Source organism: Camelus ferus, chromosome 12 (genome assembly GCF_009834535.1).
Source record: "Camelus ferus isolate YT-003-E chromosome 12, BCGSAC_Cfer_1.0, whole genome shotgun sequence".
Taxonomy (NCBI): Eukaryota; Metazoa; Chordata; class Mammalia; order Artiodactyla; family Camelidae; genus Camelus; species Camelus ferus.
Window position 1 is genome coordinate 61,448,540 of NC_045707.1, and position 18,261 is coordinate 61,466,800.

Sequence of the window (18,261 nt, forward strand, 5' to 3'; positions counted from 1 at the left end):
TTGTGAAGGTAATAAGCCCATTATTTTGTGGAGAAATCCTCAGTTTTTTAAACAAATCTGCAGTTTCGGCTTGTTGATGCTTCCCTGAGGTTGGATTAGGTTGTGCATCTTTGGTGGGAACACCACAGAAGTGATGCTGTGCTCTTCTTGTTGTAGCCTCTCAGGTGGTGCAGGGTTTCAGATCTGGTATTTCCTGTTACTGGTGATGACCAGTTTGATCATTTTATCAGGTTGTGTCCGCCAGGCTAATCCATTGGTAAGTTACTCTTTCCCCTTAGTAATTAAGTATTTCTGTGGGGAGTTACTTCAGAACTATGTGAATACACTGTTCTTCATCAAACATTTAATTTATTCATTTATTAATTTATATCAGTATGAGTCATAGTTTCCAGTTTTATCCAATGAGTTGTAATTGACTGCTAGTATCATTATTTTGGTGGTCAAACTGTCCCAGATTGGACCAGTAAGAGCCCTTTAAGATGGCTTCTATGTCCTTGTCTGTCCTTTTTGTCACATGTCCGCATTACTCTTTGAGCACTTCTTTGCTTTCAAGGACGAAAAGACGTTCTGGGTTTATCTTATATTTCCCCTGCCCCAGCCCTGGAATCTGACCTTTTTCCAATGAGCTGGTTCCCTTTAGTGCAGACTAGAACTTAGGAACCAACATCTTCTGGGTGCTAGTTGTGCTCATTGCTTGCAGGGAGGCACTGTTCCAAGGTCATCTCAGAGCTAGGGAATATATGTATGTAGATACATACATATACAAATATTCACATCTATGTTTATATTTATTGAAACCTTGAAGTTTCAGTACCTCTAATTCCAAATAATCACCACAAGATTCATGCTTGTTTTCTTCCTTTGCATATTTGTACTCCATTCTCTGACAGTGAGAAAAACCAGCTCCATTGTCCTTCATCTATTTACATATTTGATCAAACCTCCAGTATGGTTCCAATCACCCATCACAGCTTCTGCTCCCTCCCCTACATGGGTGCCCTCTTTGTCCTGCTTGGGCTCTGACACTCCACATCAGGGTGGTAGAGTTGCCAGGTTTAGCAAATAAAAATATAGGATGCTTTGTTATATTCAAGTTTCAGAAAACAACAAATCCTTTTTGGTATAAATACATCCCATGCAATATTTTATACTAAAAATATGTGTTATCTAAAATTCAAATTTAACTGGGTGCCCTATATTTAATCTGTCAACCTTCAGTCTGATCCTCCACTTGGACACCCCTCCCACCCTGCTCAGACTCTGAAACCTAGCTTTGGGTTTCTCCAAAGTGTAGATTCCCTTCTTACCCTACGAGGGCGCTTACCCCTCCATTGCCAAGCCATCTCACCCAGTTTGGACTCTGACACTTCATCTGAGGTTACCCTAAAATATGGATGCCCCCTTATCTGCTTAGTTTTTAATACCTCTCTCCAGGCCACCCCTATATATGAATCCTCTCCATTCTTCTTGGGCTCCAGCAGCGTTTCAGACCATACCGCCATGGATGCCTTCCTCACCTGCTCAGACCCTGATGCTCTATGTCAGGCTTCTCCCTCCCACCCCATGTGGATGTTCTCTGCACCTCGCTTGGACTCTGATACCACACACTGAGTCACCCCCGCCTGAACATCCCTTTATCGTGATCTGTCTGAAACCCCAAGCCTGACCTCATGCATGGACACTTGCCTCACTCCATGAGGGCTCTAACTTCCCATTTAAGGCCAGACCCCCTGCAGACACTGTTCTCACCCTGCTTGGGCTGTCTCCCCATGCCCACGGCATCATGTGTGGATCCCTTGTCATCTTGCTTAGGTTCTAACATGTCACATCTGGATGCCCTCTGTGTGGGTGCCTACCTTTTTCTGACCTACCTAATGGCTTTAGGGCTGAACTTTTCAGGAAGTGAAAGAAAAGAGGAAAAGGAAGAGTAAGACTTTGCATCTCAATTCAAGTGAAGCGAGGGAAGAAATGTTACAATACAGTCACCCCAGCGTGGCATTATAATGAAATTTTTCACTAGTTTCTTCAACACAAAAGCATAATACGCCTCTACCACATATATTCCAGGTATAGTTCTACTTTTGGGTTACATGCTCTCGTGTTTGGAAAAACTAAAAGAAGAATTTAATTAAACATATTTTCAGCTTTTATCTTTTGAATGTTCTTGGGGGAAAAATTTAAAATAAAAGGTTATCAAACGTTTGCTACTTTACTTCTTTTCTCTTTAAGGATGTTTTGGAATATCCCATCCTTTAGAGCAGTCATTCTCAAACTGGCTGCTATTTGAAGAATTAACTGTGAAGCTTTTTCAGGGTATAAACAACCGTTAGTTCTCATTCCTTCTTTCAGACATTCTAGTATGTCCTTAGGGGCAGGAATAGAGGTCAGAGAGGGCAGAAAAGGCTGCACAGTTTAGAAAAGTCTAAAGACAATACTATTTGCTACCACCTTTGACAATTTAACGATACCATTCTGATCAAAGGAACAATATTAACGTGACAATGAAAGACTCGCGTTCACCACTTCATGTTCCTGCCATCCAGTGCATCATGGATTTTCTCATGTTTCAGTTATTCTCTTTATCTTACTGCATAGGAAATCTGTGCATCTGTCATGGCTGCCACAATGAGAACAAATTACTCCTCGTATATAAGGCCTTCTCTCCAGAGCTCCTCTACAAAAAAGCAGAAAACGTTTAGTTAGAAAAAATCTCAAACTTTACGTAGTTTAAATAATATGGTTACCAATATTTAGTTAATTTATAAAAGTTATTTAATTTTAAAAAATGGACTCAAGGAAGTACTTAAATTAGACATGCCATCTTCCACCTCTTTTTTCCCCCAGAAAAGTCTTCTGAAATGAATTCCCCAAGACTTTGAAACAAAGTATTGTAATTTAAATATGAGTGAGTTTTAAAGCTTCTTTTATTTTAGTTTGTAGCAAAAGTTTCCTTTAAAAATGGATGTTAAAGAATGTTTTGTAATTAATTGCTTTTTGGTTGGCACAACTGTATAAAAAGATACAGAAATGATATATTAATTTTCTAAAGTGTTTGCAAAATCCTGAAATGCCTATTGTTCCAAAAACCTAGCTGCATGGACTATTTTGAGGTCTACATGAAAAATACATAAGTATATAAACAAGCAAATACATGTAAATGGGATTTTACAAAGTTGTTTTAATCCACTGTACAGAGCACAGGGGAGAAGTAAGAAATTATTACATCAATTGCCCAGAGCTAAGTTAGGAAAAGAAGTCTCAAAATAGATATGAATTGGGAAGCTTATTTTAAAAATCTAGAATAAGAAAGAGAAGATAGGTAGGGAAAAGATATTTTTGAGAGAGGAGAGGGTCATTGATCGTGGTTATTTAAATAAGACTGCTGTTTACTCACTGTATAGTTGTAAACTATAAAAACAAACATTAGGCATTAAGTCCCTGGTTAGGCCTCTCTGGGTCATCTGGAAGAATGGTCAAACCTTAGAAATACATATTCAAAAAACCACAACATCAAATTTCTGAGTCATATCTTAGAAGTTTTTGGTGATATCCAAAAAGGTATCTGATACCCTCAATCAGCAAGCTTTCAAGTACTTCACACATATACAGAGATCTGTTATTTGCAGATCATACATCATTCTCTAATTTCACTGTTCCATAATCAAATCATTTCAAGGAGGAACTGAATTTTGTTTAGATCTCAGCCAGAACGTTAGCCTTCAAGAAATTCAAGAATTGATTCAGTCACCTTTACCTGTACACTCTTCTACTTTTGCTGCGCTAACACTTTATCAATGAAACGGATGCCTCCAACACAAAAGCAGAACTCATCCTGTCTTAAGACCCCAGGGATGGAGGACCTCTGCTCTGCACCTATGCAAAAAAGCTACTCAGTATAAAGACCTCCTTTAAAACCCAGAGCATAGGCCAGTCACCCTGTGATCATGTCTGATAACTGAGGCCTGGAATAACTCTGGAAGGCAAATAAACTAGTAAATATATAAAGAAATACATTAATTAATCATAATAAACAAATTCACACTGTGCTAGAATACAATGGGCCCTCTTTTTCAAAGATACAAATTTTATGTAACTATTTTACATAACTATTTGTATTAGGTAGCCAGAAATGCCAAGCAAATACTCTCTCATGTTAATCTTCCTCTTGTTCTGAGTTCCTAAAAAGCTTAACTTAGAGCAACTTGAGTCTGAATCTATACTTCCACAACTGCAATTGGAATTATTGGGCTGGATTAGGAGGAAACAACATGTAAGTATCTATATCTAGCAAAATCCACTGAAATCGCACAAGTGCCCTGGCAGTGCCTGAAGAAACAGATAATAGTCTCTATCTTTAGGGATTCGCCTTTTCCAAGAAGAAACCCAGTGGTTTGTTGAGACCAAGTTGTGACTCTGAATGTTGTTTTCTGGAACTTTTCTTAGACTCACATCTGGCCATATATTCAGTACATTGCCACCTAGAGAACACATGTCCAGGCCCTAGGTAAGGGCATGTGCCTGGGTGGCCTGATGGGTAACTACTCCCATGTCAAACCCTAAGTCCAGCAGAAGACCACCATTCACATTTTGTAATAGGTGTACACTGTTGCAGAGTGGGAACACAATTCTGTGGTGATGGAAACTTTCATTGCTTGCCAGTCTGTTCATGAAGGCGGTAATCCACCTCCATGAATGGACAACTAGCAATTACAATTTGTAGGTAGATTCTTCATTTCAAAGTTCTCCAAGTGCAGACTCACATAGTCTGTCTATTGTCCATAGACCGATGGCCAGAGTACATCAAACAGATGTTGATTTTTCCATCTTACACAACCAGAATAAGCCACCTACAGTAACTTTTCCCACTTTTACTACCTCCATATACCACTGAGAAATACCATGGTGCTGGCTTCTGGTTCACATCTGGACATCTACAGGTTCTCCAACCAGACTTAAATTACATGTCCCAATAAGCTAGAGAAAAATACAGTGCAATAAGCAGCAAAGGAGGTTACTTTTTAGGGATTCAGTCTGGCTCTCCTTCTGATCCACCTATATATTTGTTTTTGCCGAAAACTCCATGGCTACTTTTTGGACCTATTCAAGATCAAAGAAGGCATGGATCCTTTTGTTTTCTGCCTCAAATTATCCCTGTATGTGCAAAGCTATCTCACTTTATATCACTTTCCGTAAAAATCAGTTGGTCACATCCCCTCCCTTCACTTCCACATCTTGCACCTAAAGGATTAGGGATCACAGTTAAACACCAGTAAAGCTCCTTTGAGGCTGATATTACTCAGCTGTACCATCCTCTGATCCTCCTCAAGATACCGTCTTCCTTCTGATCATGCCTCCTTATTCACTCTGGTATCTGCCTCACCATTTTTCTTTTCAGTCAAACTTGTGCCATTGTCTACAAACTTGGGACCTAGATGATTACAATATGCTTATGGATAATTCATCCAGGAACTTGGTCTCTATGTTACTGAATGCCTTCATCATCACAGAACTTCCCAATATGCCCTAAGTGTCACTTCTGTAGCCACACTCTTGTTATCTCCTAGAACCGCTCCACTTCTGAACTCACAAAATCGCACATTCCACTCTCTGACCGCAACCTCCTCTCCTCCCAGGTTGCTAACTCCTTTTACTCCTGTTACACTTGTCCATTAATCACACTGGTTCCACAAGTCTACTTTCTCTCCCATTTTCTCCCCATCCATCGTGTTGTCTCCTCTCACTCCAGCCTAGGTCCATTGCTTTGCATACTGTCTAGTTTCAGCCCTGAAACTCTCTTGCACTGTTTTCCTTTACATGCACCTGACAGAAACCTGACGGCATTGGAAGAAATGAAGGCATCTTACTGTTTGCATGCTCTGTGTCTGCTTCAGGGCTGCTGGAGGAAAACCATTAAACTAGGTAAAGAATATGTCTATCATTCTCCAATTAGCTTCCTCTCTCATTTTCTATAATAACTATTTCAAATCTTCCCAGTCCTCAAAATTCCAGTTTCACCGTCTCCCCTTTTAATCTCAAGACATCATCTATTCTACATCACAGAGAAACATAATGGTCCTTAGACTGGAACTTGAGAAATATTTTGTCACTAAATATGACAAATACACCTACCCTCTCTTTTCTTCTTTTCTAAAACAGCCGGAGAACTGCTCCTCATTCTTCCTAAGGCTAATCACTTTTGTACACTTCCATCTTCTCAGGGACTTGTATCTTTACATACACCCTGCCTTTATTCTTTATAAAGGATTACTTTCATTCTGTATTAGATCCTTCATTTCAATATTTAAATATGCTCACATCTTTCCCATTTTAAAAACAAAACAAAACAGAAATAGCAACAGTCCTCAACTCATTCCAATCTGTTATCAAGTTTCCTCTACTCCACAGAAATGGCTTCTCCTGCGTTGATCAATGAACTTCTCTTTAAATCTGATATTTTTAAGTCCTGAATTTGCTTGACCTCTTAGAATTTGAAATTTTGGACAACTTCTTCCTTTGAAAAACATTCTATCTCCCACACCTTCTATGACACCATGCTCTTTTGTTTTTTCTTCTACCTGCCTGGCCATTTTTCTTAGGTTACATCTCCCACTGTATCTTCTACTAACTGCCTGTAAGTGTTGGCACAACATTCCACAGGCCCTCTTCTCTTCTAGATTCTCTTGTTAAATAAGCAATCTCATCAAGTCCCATGATTTAAATTACCTATGTATTCTGGCACTCCAAATATTTGTTCTATGCCATTCCTCACTCATGAGCTTCTGATCTATATAACCACCTGCTTACTAACCATCTCAAAGTGAGTATTTCACAGCCAGCTCCACTTCATTATGTTCAAAATGGAACTCATCATCTTCCCTCCCAAAAGGTTCAGTGTCCCTCTTTGCAGTTAATGCCAATACCTTTATGCCTGAGTCATAAACTTGAAAATTTCCCTTGACTATTTCTTCTCTCTCATTACTTAATACAATGACCTACAAATCCTGTTTTTCAAACCCCTCAGGATGTCTGAAATGTCTTAAATACTTCTCTCATCTCAATCCAAATATCCCTTGCTCATGTAAAAGATAAACAAAAGTAATACATATATAATATTTGTAAGTAAGCATATGGTAGAAAGGAGGAAGCAGAAAAGGAACTCTTTTTTTCCCCCCAACAAGATGGGCAATGATTTATTAAGATCACCAAAAATAATATTTTACAGAAAGGAAACCATAACATTACACAACAAAGTATAGCTGTAAAATCTCAAACATTCAGGCACTGCTTTATTTAATTCATCAAAAATAAGGTTTTAAGGAAAAGGAACTGTAACAAGCAAATGTATAGCTGCAAATTTTCTTTTGCCATCAACATGAATTCCCTCTAAAATATTTTGGGACTACTTTGCGGTTTCCAAGCAAAACTAAAATTTGTTGGGCAGTTGCTCAGCCTCACCGTAAGAATGAAAACAGTTTTCAGAACAATTCTGTTTAATGCTAACAAATAACTAAAAAAAAAAAAAAAAAAAAAAAAAAAAATGTGGTTATCACTAACAAATAACTCCGACGTCTACTGAAACAGCCCAACCTATGCACACTGTGATGAACGTTTCACTATGAACACAGCCGCTCTCCTCCTGCCATCACGATGACATGTACCACGGCAAGGGTCAAATGTCAGAAGTTGTTCAGGCACCTAAGAAGTAATCCTTAACAGAAATAACTACAGTCGGTAAGCAACTCAAATAAACGGGTCTGCCTCTGCCAGAGCCCCCTGAGAGTGGTGTAGCATCCACTCTGTAAAGAAGGCCCACCAACTCCCTAGTTCTTCACTGGGAACTTAGAACACAAAGCTAGATAGAAAAGCTGTTCTTCCAGAACCATCAACCATCAAAACCTTTATAAATCGCCCCGGGGTTCTTCGTGCTGTAGCGCGCCTCACAGGCTGCAACACAGGCAGACTCTGGGGAGAAGTAGTCATGATATTCTGCTAAAAATATCAGAAAGAGATCAAAGTGCTTCAGTAAAGCCTTCAGATTCTTCTCAGAAAAGGACATCTCTCTAAGGATCTCTGGAAGTTTCACGAACAATAGCAGCAAGTGTTGAGCCCCATAAACGTAAGATGGTGGAGGTGGCTGGTCAGCTGGTGGGTAACTGTCGGGTACAAATTTCCAGGAGAGGACCCCATTTATTTCATTAGTTCTTCTGCCTTCAAAGCCAGCAAACACGGTACTCCCTTCCCTGCTGGGGGTCAGAGGAACAGGCGAGGATGATCTGCTATGTACAGGTGTCTTCCTCTCCAGGTGCAGAAACAGCTTGGGCACGCCGGCGCCCGGGCTGAGGCGAGCGCTGCTCTCAGACTGCCACTCACAACTGGCAGAGCGGCACGTGGGCTGCCTCAGAGACTGCAGGGCTTCCGGCTCGGCTTTGCGTCTTTCGGGGGTGGCTGGTTCACCTGCGGTTGGCTGGCTCTCTGTGGGCTGTGGCGCGGATGGATTCAACAAAGGCGGGCTTGGAGAGAGCCCCTCCAGGTTCCTATTAGTGTTGGTGGTGCTTTCCTTAATCGGAAGAAAAAAAAATTGGATGAAGTCACCTTTTTATACTGAGCTTGTGCGTATGGATAGAGCAAAACCAATGGGAGAGTGTAATTAAAGGTTATTCTTAATCCATCCACCATCTCCTTACAAAGGTCAACGTTCGTTTCTGCTGGGATATAATGTACGTTCATGTTGGCGTGTGGCATAGAGTGATGGTGACGAGGCCTCTCACTGGCTGAAAAGGCTGCACTGATAGCAAAATGCTTCACGTAAGATTCCGAAATCATGATGATGTGGGTCCGGCATGGAAGTTTCACTAACCGTTTCCTCCTGTTGGTATAGTAACAACCGTCCTCAAGCTGCTTCTTCAGAACTTCAGGGATTTCTATAGTTAAGTGTTCTTTCTTCCATTTCCCTTTTTGCGTGCAGCTCTGGTTCTTCCCTTACTTCAGTCTTCTCTTCAATATCACCTTCTTCACTTATTTCTCCATCCTTTTCTTCACCACTGTCATCAGAGGAACTGTTTATTGAGTTTTCATCATTTTCATCTTTTCCTTCAGAGGGGAGGCTTTTTAAGACAGAGTCTACACCAGGCAACCGGCAGCGCTTCCTCTTTCTTCCTGCGCTTCTCAGGCAAGCTACAGCTTTTCTTGCCAGTTTACGCTGTAATCTCTGATTTTCGTCGGTGTCACAAAGGACATGATCTTCAGCTGCCCATCTATCCCAGCTTCTGTTCCAATCATTAAAATGGATCAGATATTCCGGGATCTTTCTGCCTTTTTCGTCTTTCCCAACAATAAGATCAACAACCTTGGCATCGTGCAGCACTCGCGCCTTGCTGGGGTCAGGCTCGAAGCACAGCACGTTCTCCCGAGAGGAACTTAAATTTCATTACCTCGCTCGCGCTCATTTCCTCATAGTGGCAGCGGGGAGGCTCGGGGGCGGGGCGGGTGGAGCGCTCACAGGGGGAGGGGGAAGGTCAGAAAAGGGAACTCTTAAAGGGGAAAAATGTCTCCATCCTCCACTTTCATCTGTCTCCCCAGAGATAACTTCTGTTAACAGCTTCTTATGATTCCTTCTACAAAAAAGTTTTTCACAAAAATTCGCAGGAATTATACACTTGTGATAGAGACTGCTAGCTGTCAATTTAAATACCTTTTGAAATGCTGCAGTAACAGTATTTTAGCTTGGCACATTAAGGGCTAGTCTCAGTACATTTCCCAACTTCTCTTGCAACTTAGATGTAACCATGTGATCAATATTATATTCAATGGAATGGCAGCAGCATTGACGTGCACCACTTCCCACCTAGTATCCATGCTGCCGACGTCTTTCTTTCCCCTTACTCTGAGCTTGAGCTAGTTCATATTTGCGGGCTGGATTTGATCATTCAGACAAAGACATCGCTCCCAAGGGATGGTGAAGAAACAAAATGGGAGGAACCTAGGTCTTTGAATGATTGGTGGAGCAGAGCTACCCACTAAACTGAAATTTCTCATTTCTACCTTATTGAATCACTACATTTTCTGGTAATAGCATCTGTTGTAATACAAAGACCTTCTATATCCTACATTTTCACCTAACAAGTGAGACTTTTTCCATATTGGTACATAGGGAAAGATATCAGTCTTTTTAATGGTTACACAATAATGCACAGTAAATTAACTGCTTAGTCCCCTAATACTGGAGTCATCAGTTTCTTAATTTCTGTTGTTTTAAACCATTCAGTTTGTGGCAATTTGTTAAAGTAGTCACAGGAATCTGATACAGAATAGAAGAAAAAAACAGATCTGGCAACAGAAACAATACCAACAATCTTGAAACAATCTTGTAAAATTCTCTCAGAACACAGATGAAGAATAGAAGAATATATATGAAAGAAGAAAGGAACCATATAGGGCAGATAAATTTATAAATTAGTGTTTCTAAAGAACAGACAATTAATGAATCAGAAATAATAATCAAAGAAAAGAAAATAATCATCAGAAGAAAATAAAAGAATCTGTAGGGATACCTATGTAAAGATTAAGATAACTGGGGTCTGGGTATAACTCAGTGGTGGAGCACATGCTGTTGATCACAACAGAAATTTGTTCTCTCAATTCTGGAGGCCTGAAGTCCAAAATCAAGGTGTTGGCAGGACTGTGCTCCCTCCAAAGGCTCAGAGAGAGTTCTCTGGTCTGTGAAAATATCACTCCAACCTCTTCCTCCATGGTCACATTGCCTCCTTTTCTTCTGTGTGTCTAGTGCTCAATCTCCCTCTCCCTCTCTCTTATGAGGATACAAGTAATTGCCTTTAGGTCCCACCTGAATAATCTAAGATAAGCTCCTCCTCTCAAGATTTTTATTTTAAACACGTCTTTTGCCATATAAGGCATTAGTCATTCTTGCCATGTATGTTAATATTCACAGATTCTGTGAATTAGGCCCTGGATATATTGTTTGGGTGGCAACCATTCAGTCCACTACACACTCTAATTTTCAATTTGGCTTTCTTATTTTCATTTCTACCAAATATTTTATAGTACTGTGATGAATTGATTTTTCTACCAACTATTTTTAAGAAAGATAGCTATGACTGCCTGTTTTGAGTATGTATCAAATAAAACTTGGCCTTAGTTGACTAATATATGTGCCAATCTAGATCTTTCACAGGTAGACTTGGCAATGTTTGTATCAAAGAAAAAAATGGTTGATAGAAATTTCAAGACAAAGAAGCCCATGGGACAGGTGGGTGGAAAGAAGTGTAATCCTTAACAACCAGTAGCTTTGTCATATCACTATAGTCATGGGATAGCCCTGCATTCACTGTTATTAAGGTCACCAAATGCCTTTAGCTTATCAAATGGAAATGTCATCTTTCCTTCCTCATTTTTTTTTCCTTCTTTCAGACGCATCTCCTAGTTAACCACTTTGGCATTTTGACTCATGTTCTTCACTTGGCTTCCAAGTACCCTTACCACCATTGTTTTGGCTTCCCTCTTATTTTGCTAGTCTCATCATTCTCTTTTGTTAGCTCCTTTGCCAGAAGTTAAAATACTGTAGTGCTCTAGGACTTAGTCCTTAAACGCAGCCTCCATATTCATTCTTTCATAAGGTGATCTCATTCAGGACTGTGACTCATTTCTACATCAGGGTCTTACAGCAGCAGTTTCCTTTATCCAAAAACCTATCCCAGACCATCATATAGCTAGTTTTTTTTTCATGATTCATTTATATTTCCCATGTTTATATTTCTATCTAATGTGTCCAAACATAAAACTCATATTCTTATCTTCTTCCTTATCTTAGTTAATGTTATCATCATTCACCCAGTTGCTCAGACTAACTACGTAGGTATCACCCTAAAATATTCTATTCCTCTTATCACTAAAGTCAAACCCATCAACTGGTATTTTTAGCTCCCACTTCATAACAGATCCAGAAATTGACCTTTCATCACAATTTCCTTGGTATAGTAGGCAGAATTCTAAAACAGACCACAAGATCTCCCATCCCTGGTATACGTGCTCTGCATAATTCCAAAGACAGTGAATATAATGTAATGGACTTTACTTCCATGATTAAGTTATATTATTTGGCACAACTGACCTTAAAATAGGGAAATTATCCAGGTGGGACTGACCGAATCACTTGGGCACTCTAACAGCAGAGAGTTTTCTCCGGCTGGTCATAGAAGAGAAGTCAGAGATTTGAATTGCGAGAAGGACCTGACAGGCCTTTGCTGACAGGAAGATGGTGGGAGCCATGTGTCAAGAAATGTGGGCAACCTCTGGTAGCTGAGAGCAACCCCTGGCTGAGAGCCAGCAAGAAAATATGGACACAAGTCCTAGAACCACATGGAACTGAATTCTGCTAACAACCTGAATGAGCTTGGAAGTAGATTCTTCCCCAGAGTCTCCAGATAAGAACTCAGTCAACATCTTGATATTGGTCTTTGAGACCCTGAACAGAGAATCCAGCTATATTGTGCCTGGACTTTTAACAATAAAAATGGCTGCTCTTTAAAGTCACTAAGTTTGTGATCATTTATCATGCAAAAATAGAAAACCAATCCACATGCTAAAATCCTAATCCAAGATACCAGCCTGTACTACAGAAACAGTCTTCTAATTGTGCTTGCCTTCTCTTTGTACCTTTGTTTTCCTGTACTCCGTTATTGACACAACAGTAAGAGTAATACTTTGTTTTCTTTTCAAAACATAGATGAAATCATGCCATTTACTTGCTTAAAACTTTTCAGTGGCTTTGCCATTATGCCAATAAATCCCCAAATCCTTAACATGGCCTATGGTATTTCATTTGGTTAAGCTGCCACCTAACTCTACCTCAAATCCTAACTCTAACCACAGTCATTCATTTTTCACACTTGCAAACTCATTCTTACTTCTTACTACTTCTACCTGAAATACTCTTTAGCCATCTTCAATCTTTTGTTTTTCAGCTGAAATGCCACCTTCTCTGCAACTGTCTTATCCATATTCCATACTAGGTATTCCCTATTTGCTTATTGCACTTTGATATACAGCATATTTTATTACCTAATTAACTATTATTTTTATGTGTTCATTTATTTATTATTTGTCTCTCTTCCAAGATTATAAACTAAATATGGTCAGTCTTTTTTGGTCTTGTTAGTAGACAGATCAGAGCCTTGTACATAGTTGCTGAGTGCATAAATGAAGACTAGAACCCCAGAGGAACCTCTTCCCTCCTCCCTGTCAGTACCCAATTCTCTGTTTGAATTTTCAGTACCAATCAGTAGCTAATTTTCAAAAGTTTCTCCATGTAATAGATATCATCCCAGTGCTTCCAGTCTGTAGGAATGAAAGGAGGCCTAAAAAGTTTTGCAGTCACTCTACATTCCAAACTTGTTTTGCATGGCTGTGTTCAAAGTCAGCAAAGTTTCCATTTAGGAAGGGGCTTTCCGAATCTAATTCAACTTACATCATAGTTCTGTTGTTTTCCCTATTTAGGGGAAATACAATCATTAATTGGTAATCAATATTTTGAGGTTTTTTTTCCTTTCACTTTTTTGGTTTAGTCCCAGAAGCATTTTAGTTGTAAGAAATTCCTTCTCAATCCTAGCATGTAGTCAATTTTTCTTGACATGTTGGTTAAGACATTTTCTCACTTAATTAGAAGTTTTAATAATATTACTTATAGTATCATATTGACCTGTAAGAAAACTTGAGACTTTCCAACAAAGTTCTGCAGAGACGGAGACTATTTTAGAAGGGAGTTATTTCTCATCATTGGAAAGTTTTTAGGTATAGGTAAATAATCACATGGTAAGTGTTAAGAATTCAAGTTTCGAATGGATAGCTTGACTAGAAGACTTTTGAAGTACTCTTTCAAATCCAAGATATTATGATTCCTTTTATGTATAAGACTAGTCCCAATTAATAATGCAACCTCTAGGGGATAGTCAACTTTAAGTGTCCTTCATGTTATAAAACTGATATAATCCTGAAACAATTCTTACAACATACATTTCAACACACCTAATCTTACTTTCTTTTGAGTTTTATTATAAATACGGAAATAAACTATTTTGGAAAATAATTTAAATCCCATGTTAATTAAGCTAGATATTGTGAAATAATACTAAAGTTAAAATTCCTTTGGCAAGTAGTATTTCACTAGTCTATACGAAAAATCAGTATGCCTAAATTATGATGTATTTAATAACAGAATTTAAAATATTTCAATTAAAAATCTTTAATTAATATCTTACATTTAATTCTTTTATAGTTCACAAAGGCATTTAGAAGAATATGTTGAAAGTAGGAAAACTTTAACCTTGAAAAATTCCCAATTTATTTTTATATTCTTTAAAAAATTTAAAGTAACTTACCCTGGTGCATAGTTGCATATGAAGAGTGCTGCATGTTTAATATGTCCAATTCTTGAGCATGGAGTAACAGCACAACCAACTTTGTAAGACCTGTCCCAAACAAGCTAAAACAAAATTTTTAAATAAAACATAAATTTAATTCTAAACATTTATTCTGTCACATTACAGACAAGACTATATTCAATTCATATAGAACCTTTAACCAAACAATTCAAGGAATATGAATTATTCTTCATTTGGATGCAGGTAGAGAATTATCACGGACTTAGGGAAGCATTTCCAAGTGCATGCAGAGAAACACTTTAACGGATTCTACCAAAACTGTATTCTTAGGATAAAGAGTTTTGAGAAAAACGAATCCAAAATAATGTTTTAGAGCCTAAAGAAGACACACCTGCTGAATCAACTTTCAACCTTCTGTTGAATCTGAGAATTCTAGGTTATTGGCAGAGAGGAAGGGGGAACCAAGAGAAGAAAAAGTTTTGGAAGAATGGAAGTTGTGAATAGAGAGGAAAAAAGAGGGGACAGTAAGAGTACAGAAGGGAAAAAAAAAAAACAGTACAAGGGTAGAAAGTAATTAAATGCTATCAGCATTTTTCTTTTGTTGAGGAAATTCCATTATAAAATAAAACAGAGTCTGAGCCTTCCATTAAAAAAAAAAAGTGAATAAAAGCGCTGGTTCCTATAAAATAATTTCTTGAAAAACAGGTCTTGGAGCAAAAATATGAGAATAATTAAAGATATTCCATAAATTTCTGAATGGCTTTAATATTCTCAATATTTTCAAGTGAACAACAACACCTGTCTCATTTTGTTAACCTCTGCGGGAGAGAGAGGAACCACTTGTTTTCCGTTTCTCTATATCCCAAGCCTTAGTGATTTTAAAAGTGTGATTCCAAAAGAAATAGAGTGATGTATTCAAAGAATAGAGAATAGAATGTCTGCAACAGTTGGACTGCAGTTAGACAAGTCAAATGCAGGCAATGAAAATGTCTAAGAGACTGGAATTAAGGAGGCAAAAAATACAGAGGGTGTAGGTCAGGGAGTAGACATGGCTGGTTTACTCAAGAGAATTGAAGTCTTATTAAGGAGTCCAGGTTTGACATGAACAAGACAATAGAGAACAAGTCTAACTTTCTAGAAGAAAGAACTGATCAAAAAATGTCTGAAACATGATTCATTTGATGGAACAGAAAGACATGGGCTCAACATCAAAAATTCCAAGATTTTAAGTTCTATATCAGAGTCTACTGCTTGAAAAATAATCACCCTTTAAATAAGCTTGGAAATTAATTCACTAACTTCTTGATTCCTAATACAGATATTAATTGAACACCTAAATAATGTCATGTGGTGTTCAGAATATATGGAAAGACAAGTTCCCTGCTCTTAGTACAGTATCAGATATATAAATAGATGATTATAAAATAATGTGATATGTAAAATAATAAATGTACACTTAGAAAAAAATAGTTCAGTATTCTTGGAGCACATAGTGTAAGGGTGGATTGTTAGACAAGCGGCAGGAAAATAATATTATGTATTTGTGCTTGAAATATTTTAATCAGTTAGTTATCTAGTAGTATATGTATTGATCTGTGCAAAAAAATCAAGTCTTTTGCTATGTTTATAGTCAATAAATTAAAAATAATTGTTATTCGGTGGTTTCTTACTTCCTTTTCTAGTGTGCATTATTTTAGAAAAGCACCTATCATCTTTGGGTATGGAGATTAAATTTGTTATATTTAAAAGAATGTTTTAATCACATGGTTCAAATAATAGAAGGAATTGTGAACATTTAGAAGATCTAAGACTAATTAGGAGTTTGATTCTATTAGAGGTAATAAATTTACCATTTGATTTTATTTATAAAATTGAAACATAATCAATAAAAACTTGGTATTAAAGCAATTAAGGAGTCTATTGGATTAATAATATAAAAATTACATACCTGTATATAATTAGAACAGTTAGCAGAGCAACTGTTCTTTTCAAAATTGTACTTTTTCCTCTCTGCAAACCAACTTCTGATAGCAATACTTGCAGTAAATTCATTTTCAGGGCCGACCCAAATATTTTCACCAATGCCATTAAATACAGGATGGGCCATTTTTAGTTCTTCTAAATGAGTGTTACGCTCAAACACACATTTTTTCCCCCATGCTCTAGCAGTCCGTGACAAAGCTACATCCCAGGTCTGAAAAAAATGCAAAAAGTAAAGAAAACAAAATAGTAATAATGAGGCATTTTTGTGCTTAAAATTATTCTCCTTGAGTTCTCATAGTTATATTTAAAGAAAACAATTCTTACTTTGTGCTTATGGGTCTGGTTTGTGAAATTTATATGAGGGGGAAAAGTTTTTTGAGATAATCATAACTAAAACAACTATTTCTTGAAGACAAAGGCCTATGCATATACTTGTAATTAAAAAATCAGATTGTTCGATGATGCAAACGATTATAGTACTTTTACATGTAGTCTGTTCAGAACTGTATAATACTCTTACATGTAGTCTATTCAGAAAATGTATATTTTTAATCTCATGCCCTTTATACATAATTCAAAATATTTATATGATAATTCAAAATATTCATCTAAGAACTATTTATTGAGCAATGATTATATGCGAACTGTTGTGAGTAATAAAATACAAAGTCAACATAAATTTTGCTAGTTGCTTACTGTTGTTAGGAGAATGCTCAGGGATTATATATATATATGTACATATACATTCATATAATTATAATTTTAACACACAGTGGTAGTTGGTAAATGTTATAAAAGTTTTACAGATGTTCCTAGAAATGTGAGAAAATATCACACGATGCTGCTCCCTGGCTAGCAATCTGGAAACACCCAGAAATGTGTACTTTTATTATATTTAGAGGCTCATTAAGTTCATTGTTTAGTAAAGGACAAGAACAAAGACAACACACATAGAACAGTCAACAAAATAGTTGTAAAACCAACATGCCAAGTATTTATGCTACAGTATATCTGAAAGTAAGTAAACATTTCTTAAAAACAATACTGAGATGTCCTTAGAGTTTTCTTAGATAATTTCATAGATTATACATGACTACAGAAAATATATTACAGAAAATAAATCAACCTTTTAAAATATCCCCTCCCTCCCCACACTATTTCCCTCCCCAAAGGTAATCGCTGTAAAAAAAATTTTATGTATACATTTCTCTATCTCTATAGACACACACATTCAAATATAAGTTAGGATGCTTTAGGTGAGTATTTTGTGGTATTTGTCCTTGTGCTGTTTTAATCATACCATACAGAATATTACTGGCCTACCACTTGCAGTTTTCACTTAGAGAGAGGGTTGCATAGTAGCACAATTAGGTCTACCTAATTTTTACAGACTCTACATAGTATTTAATAGGATGGCTAGCATATAATAAATGTTACCAGTCCACTAGTAATGATCTTTCAGATTCTGTCCCATTCGCAAACAATGCTCCACTGTCCTTCTTTCTACTGCCTTACTTTGCATATTATTTGCATACCAGATGCTTACTATGCACTAGTCACTAAGTGGCTTTTTTTTTCCTTTCCATTTTTATTGAGATATAATTGACATTGAGCACTCTATAAGTGTAAGGTGTACAGCATAATATATCATGAAATGATTACCACAATAAGTTTAGTGCACATCCATTATCTCATACAGATATAAAATAAAAAGAAAAAAATTTTTTCCTTGTGATGAGAACTCAGGATTTACTCTCTTAACAATTTAAGATTAACAGACAGCAGTATTAATTATATTAATCATATTGTACATTACATCCCTAGTATTTATCTTATAACTGGAAGTTTGTACCTTTGATCACCTTCATCCAATTCCCCCTCC

General features: G+C 37.4%; 2 protein-coding genes across 6 annotated transcripts in view; both read right to left on the minus strand.

Moving 5' to 3' along the window:
- The window catches only part of GLIPR1L2 (GLIPR1 like 2), a 41,646-nt gene that overhangs the window by 17,738 nt on the left and 5,647 nt on the right, over positions 1-18,261 (minus strand). For 4 of the 5 annotated variants that reach the window (XR_004324812.1, XM_032493751.1, XM_032493749.1 and 1 more), the window contains exons 2-4: positions 16,345-16,590; positions 14,394-14,497; positions 2,589-2,674 (exon numbers count right to left, since the gene is read on the minus strand). Coding sequence is in view for 3 of the 5 variants with exons in the window: in XM_032493751.1 (XP_032349642.1) it covers positions 2,589-2,674; positions 14,394-14,497; positions 16,345-16,590 (436 nt within the window). In the remaining 2 variants the exon portion in view is untranslated. Of the gene's footprint in view, positions 1-2,520; positions 2,675-14,393; positions 14,498-16,344; positions 16,591-18,261 lie in introns of all 5 variants that reach the window. The other variant, XR_004324813.1, reaches the window with a different exon arrangement.
- On the minus strand, positions 7,176-10,039 carry LOC116667773 (male-specific lethal 3 homolog). The gene is given in 4 exon segments (XM_032493747.1): positions 7,176-8,575; positions 8,578-8,931; positions 8,933-9,401; positions 9,403-10,039. Coding segments are annotated over 4 exon segments (1,560 nt in total). The 5' UTR covers positions 9,447-10,039; the 3' UTR covers positions 7,176-7,882.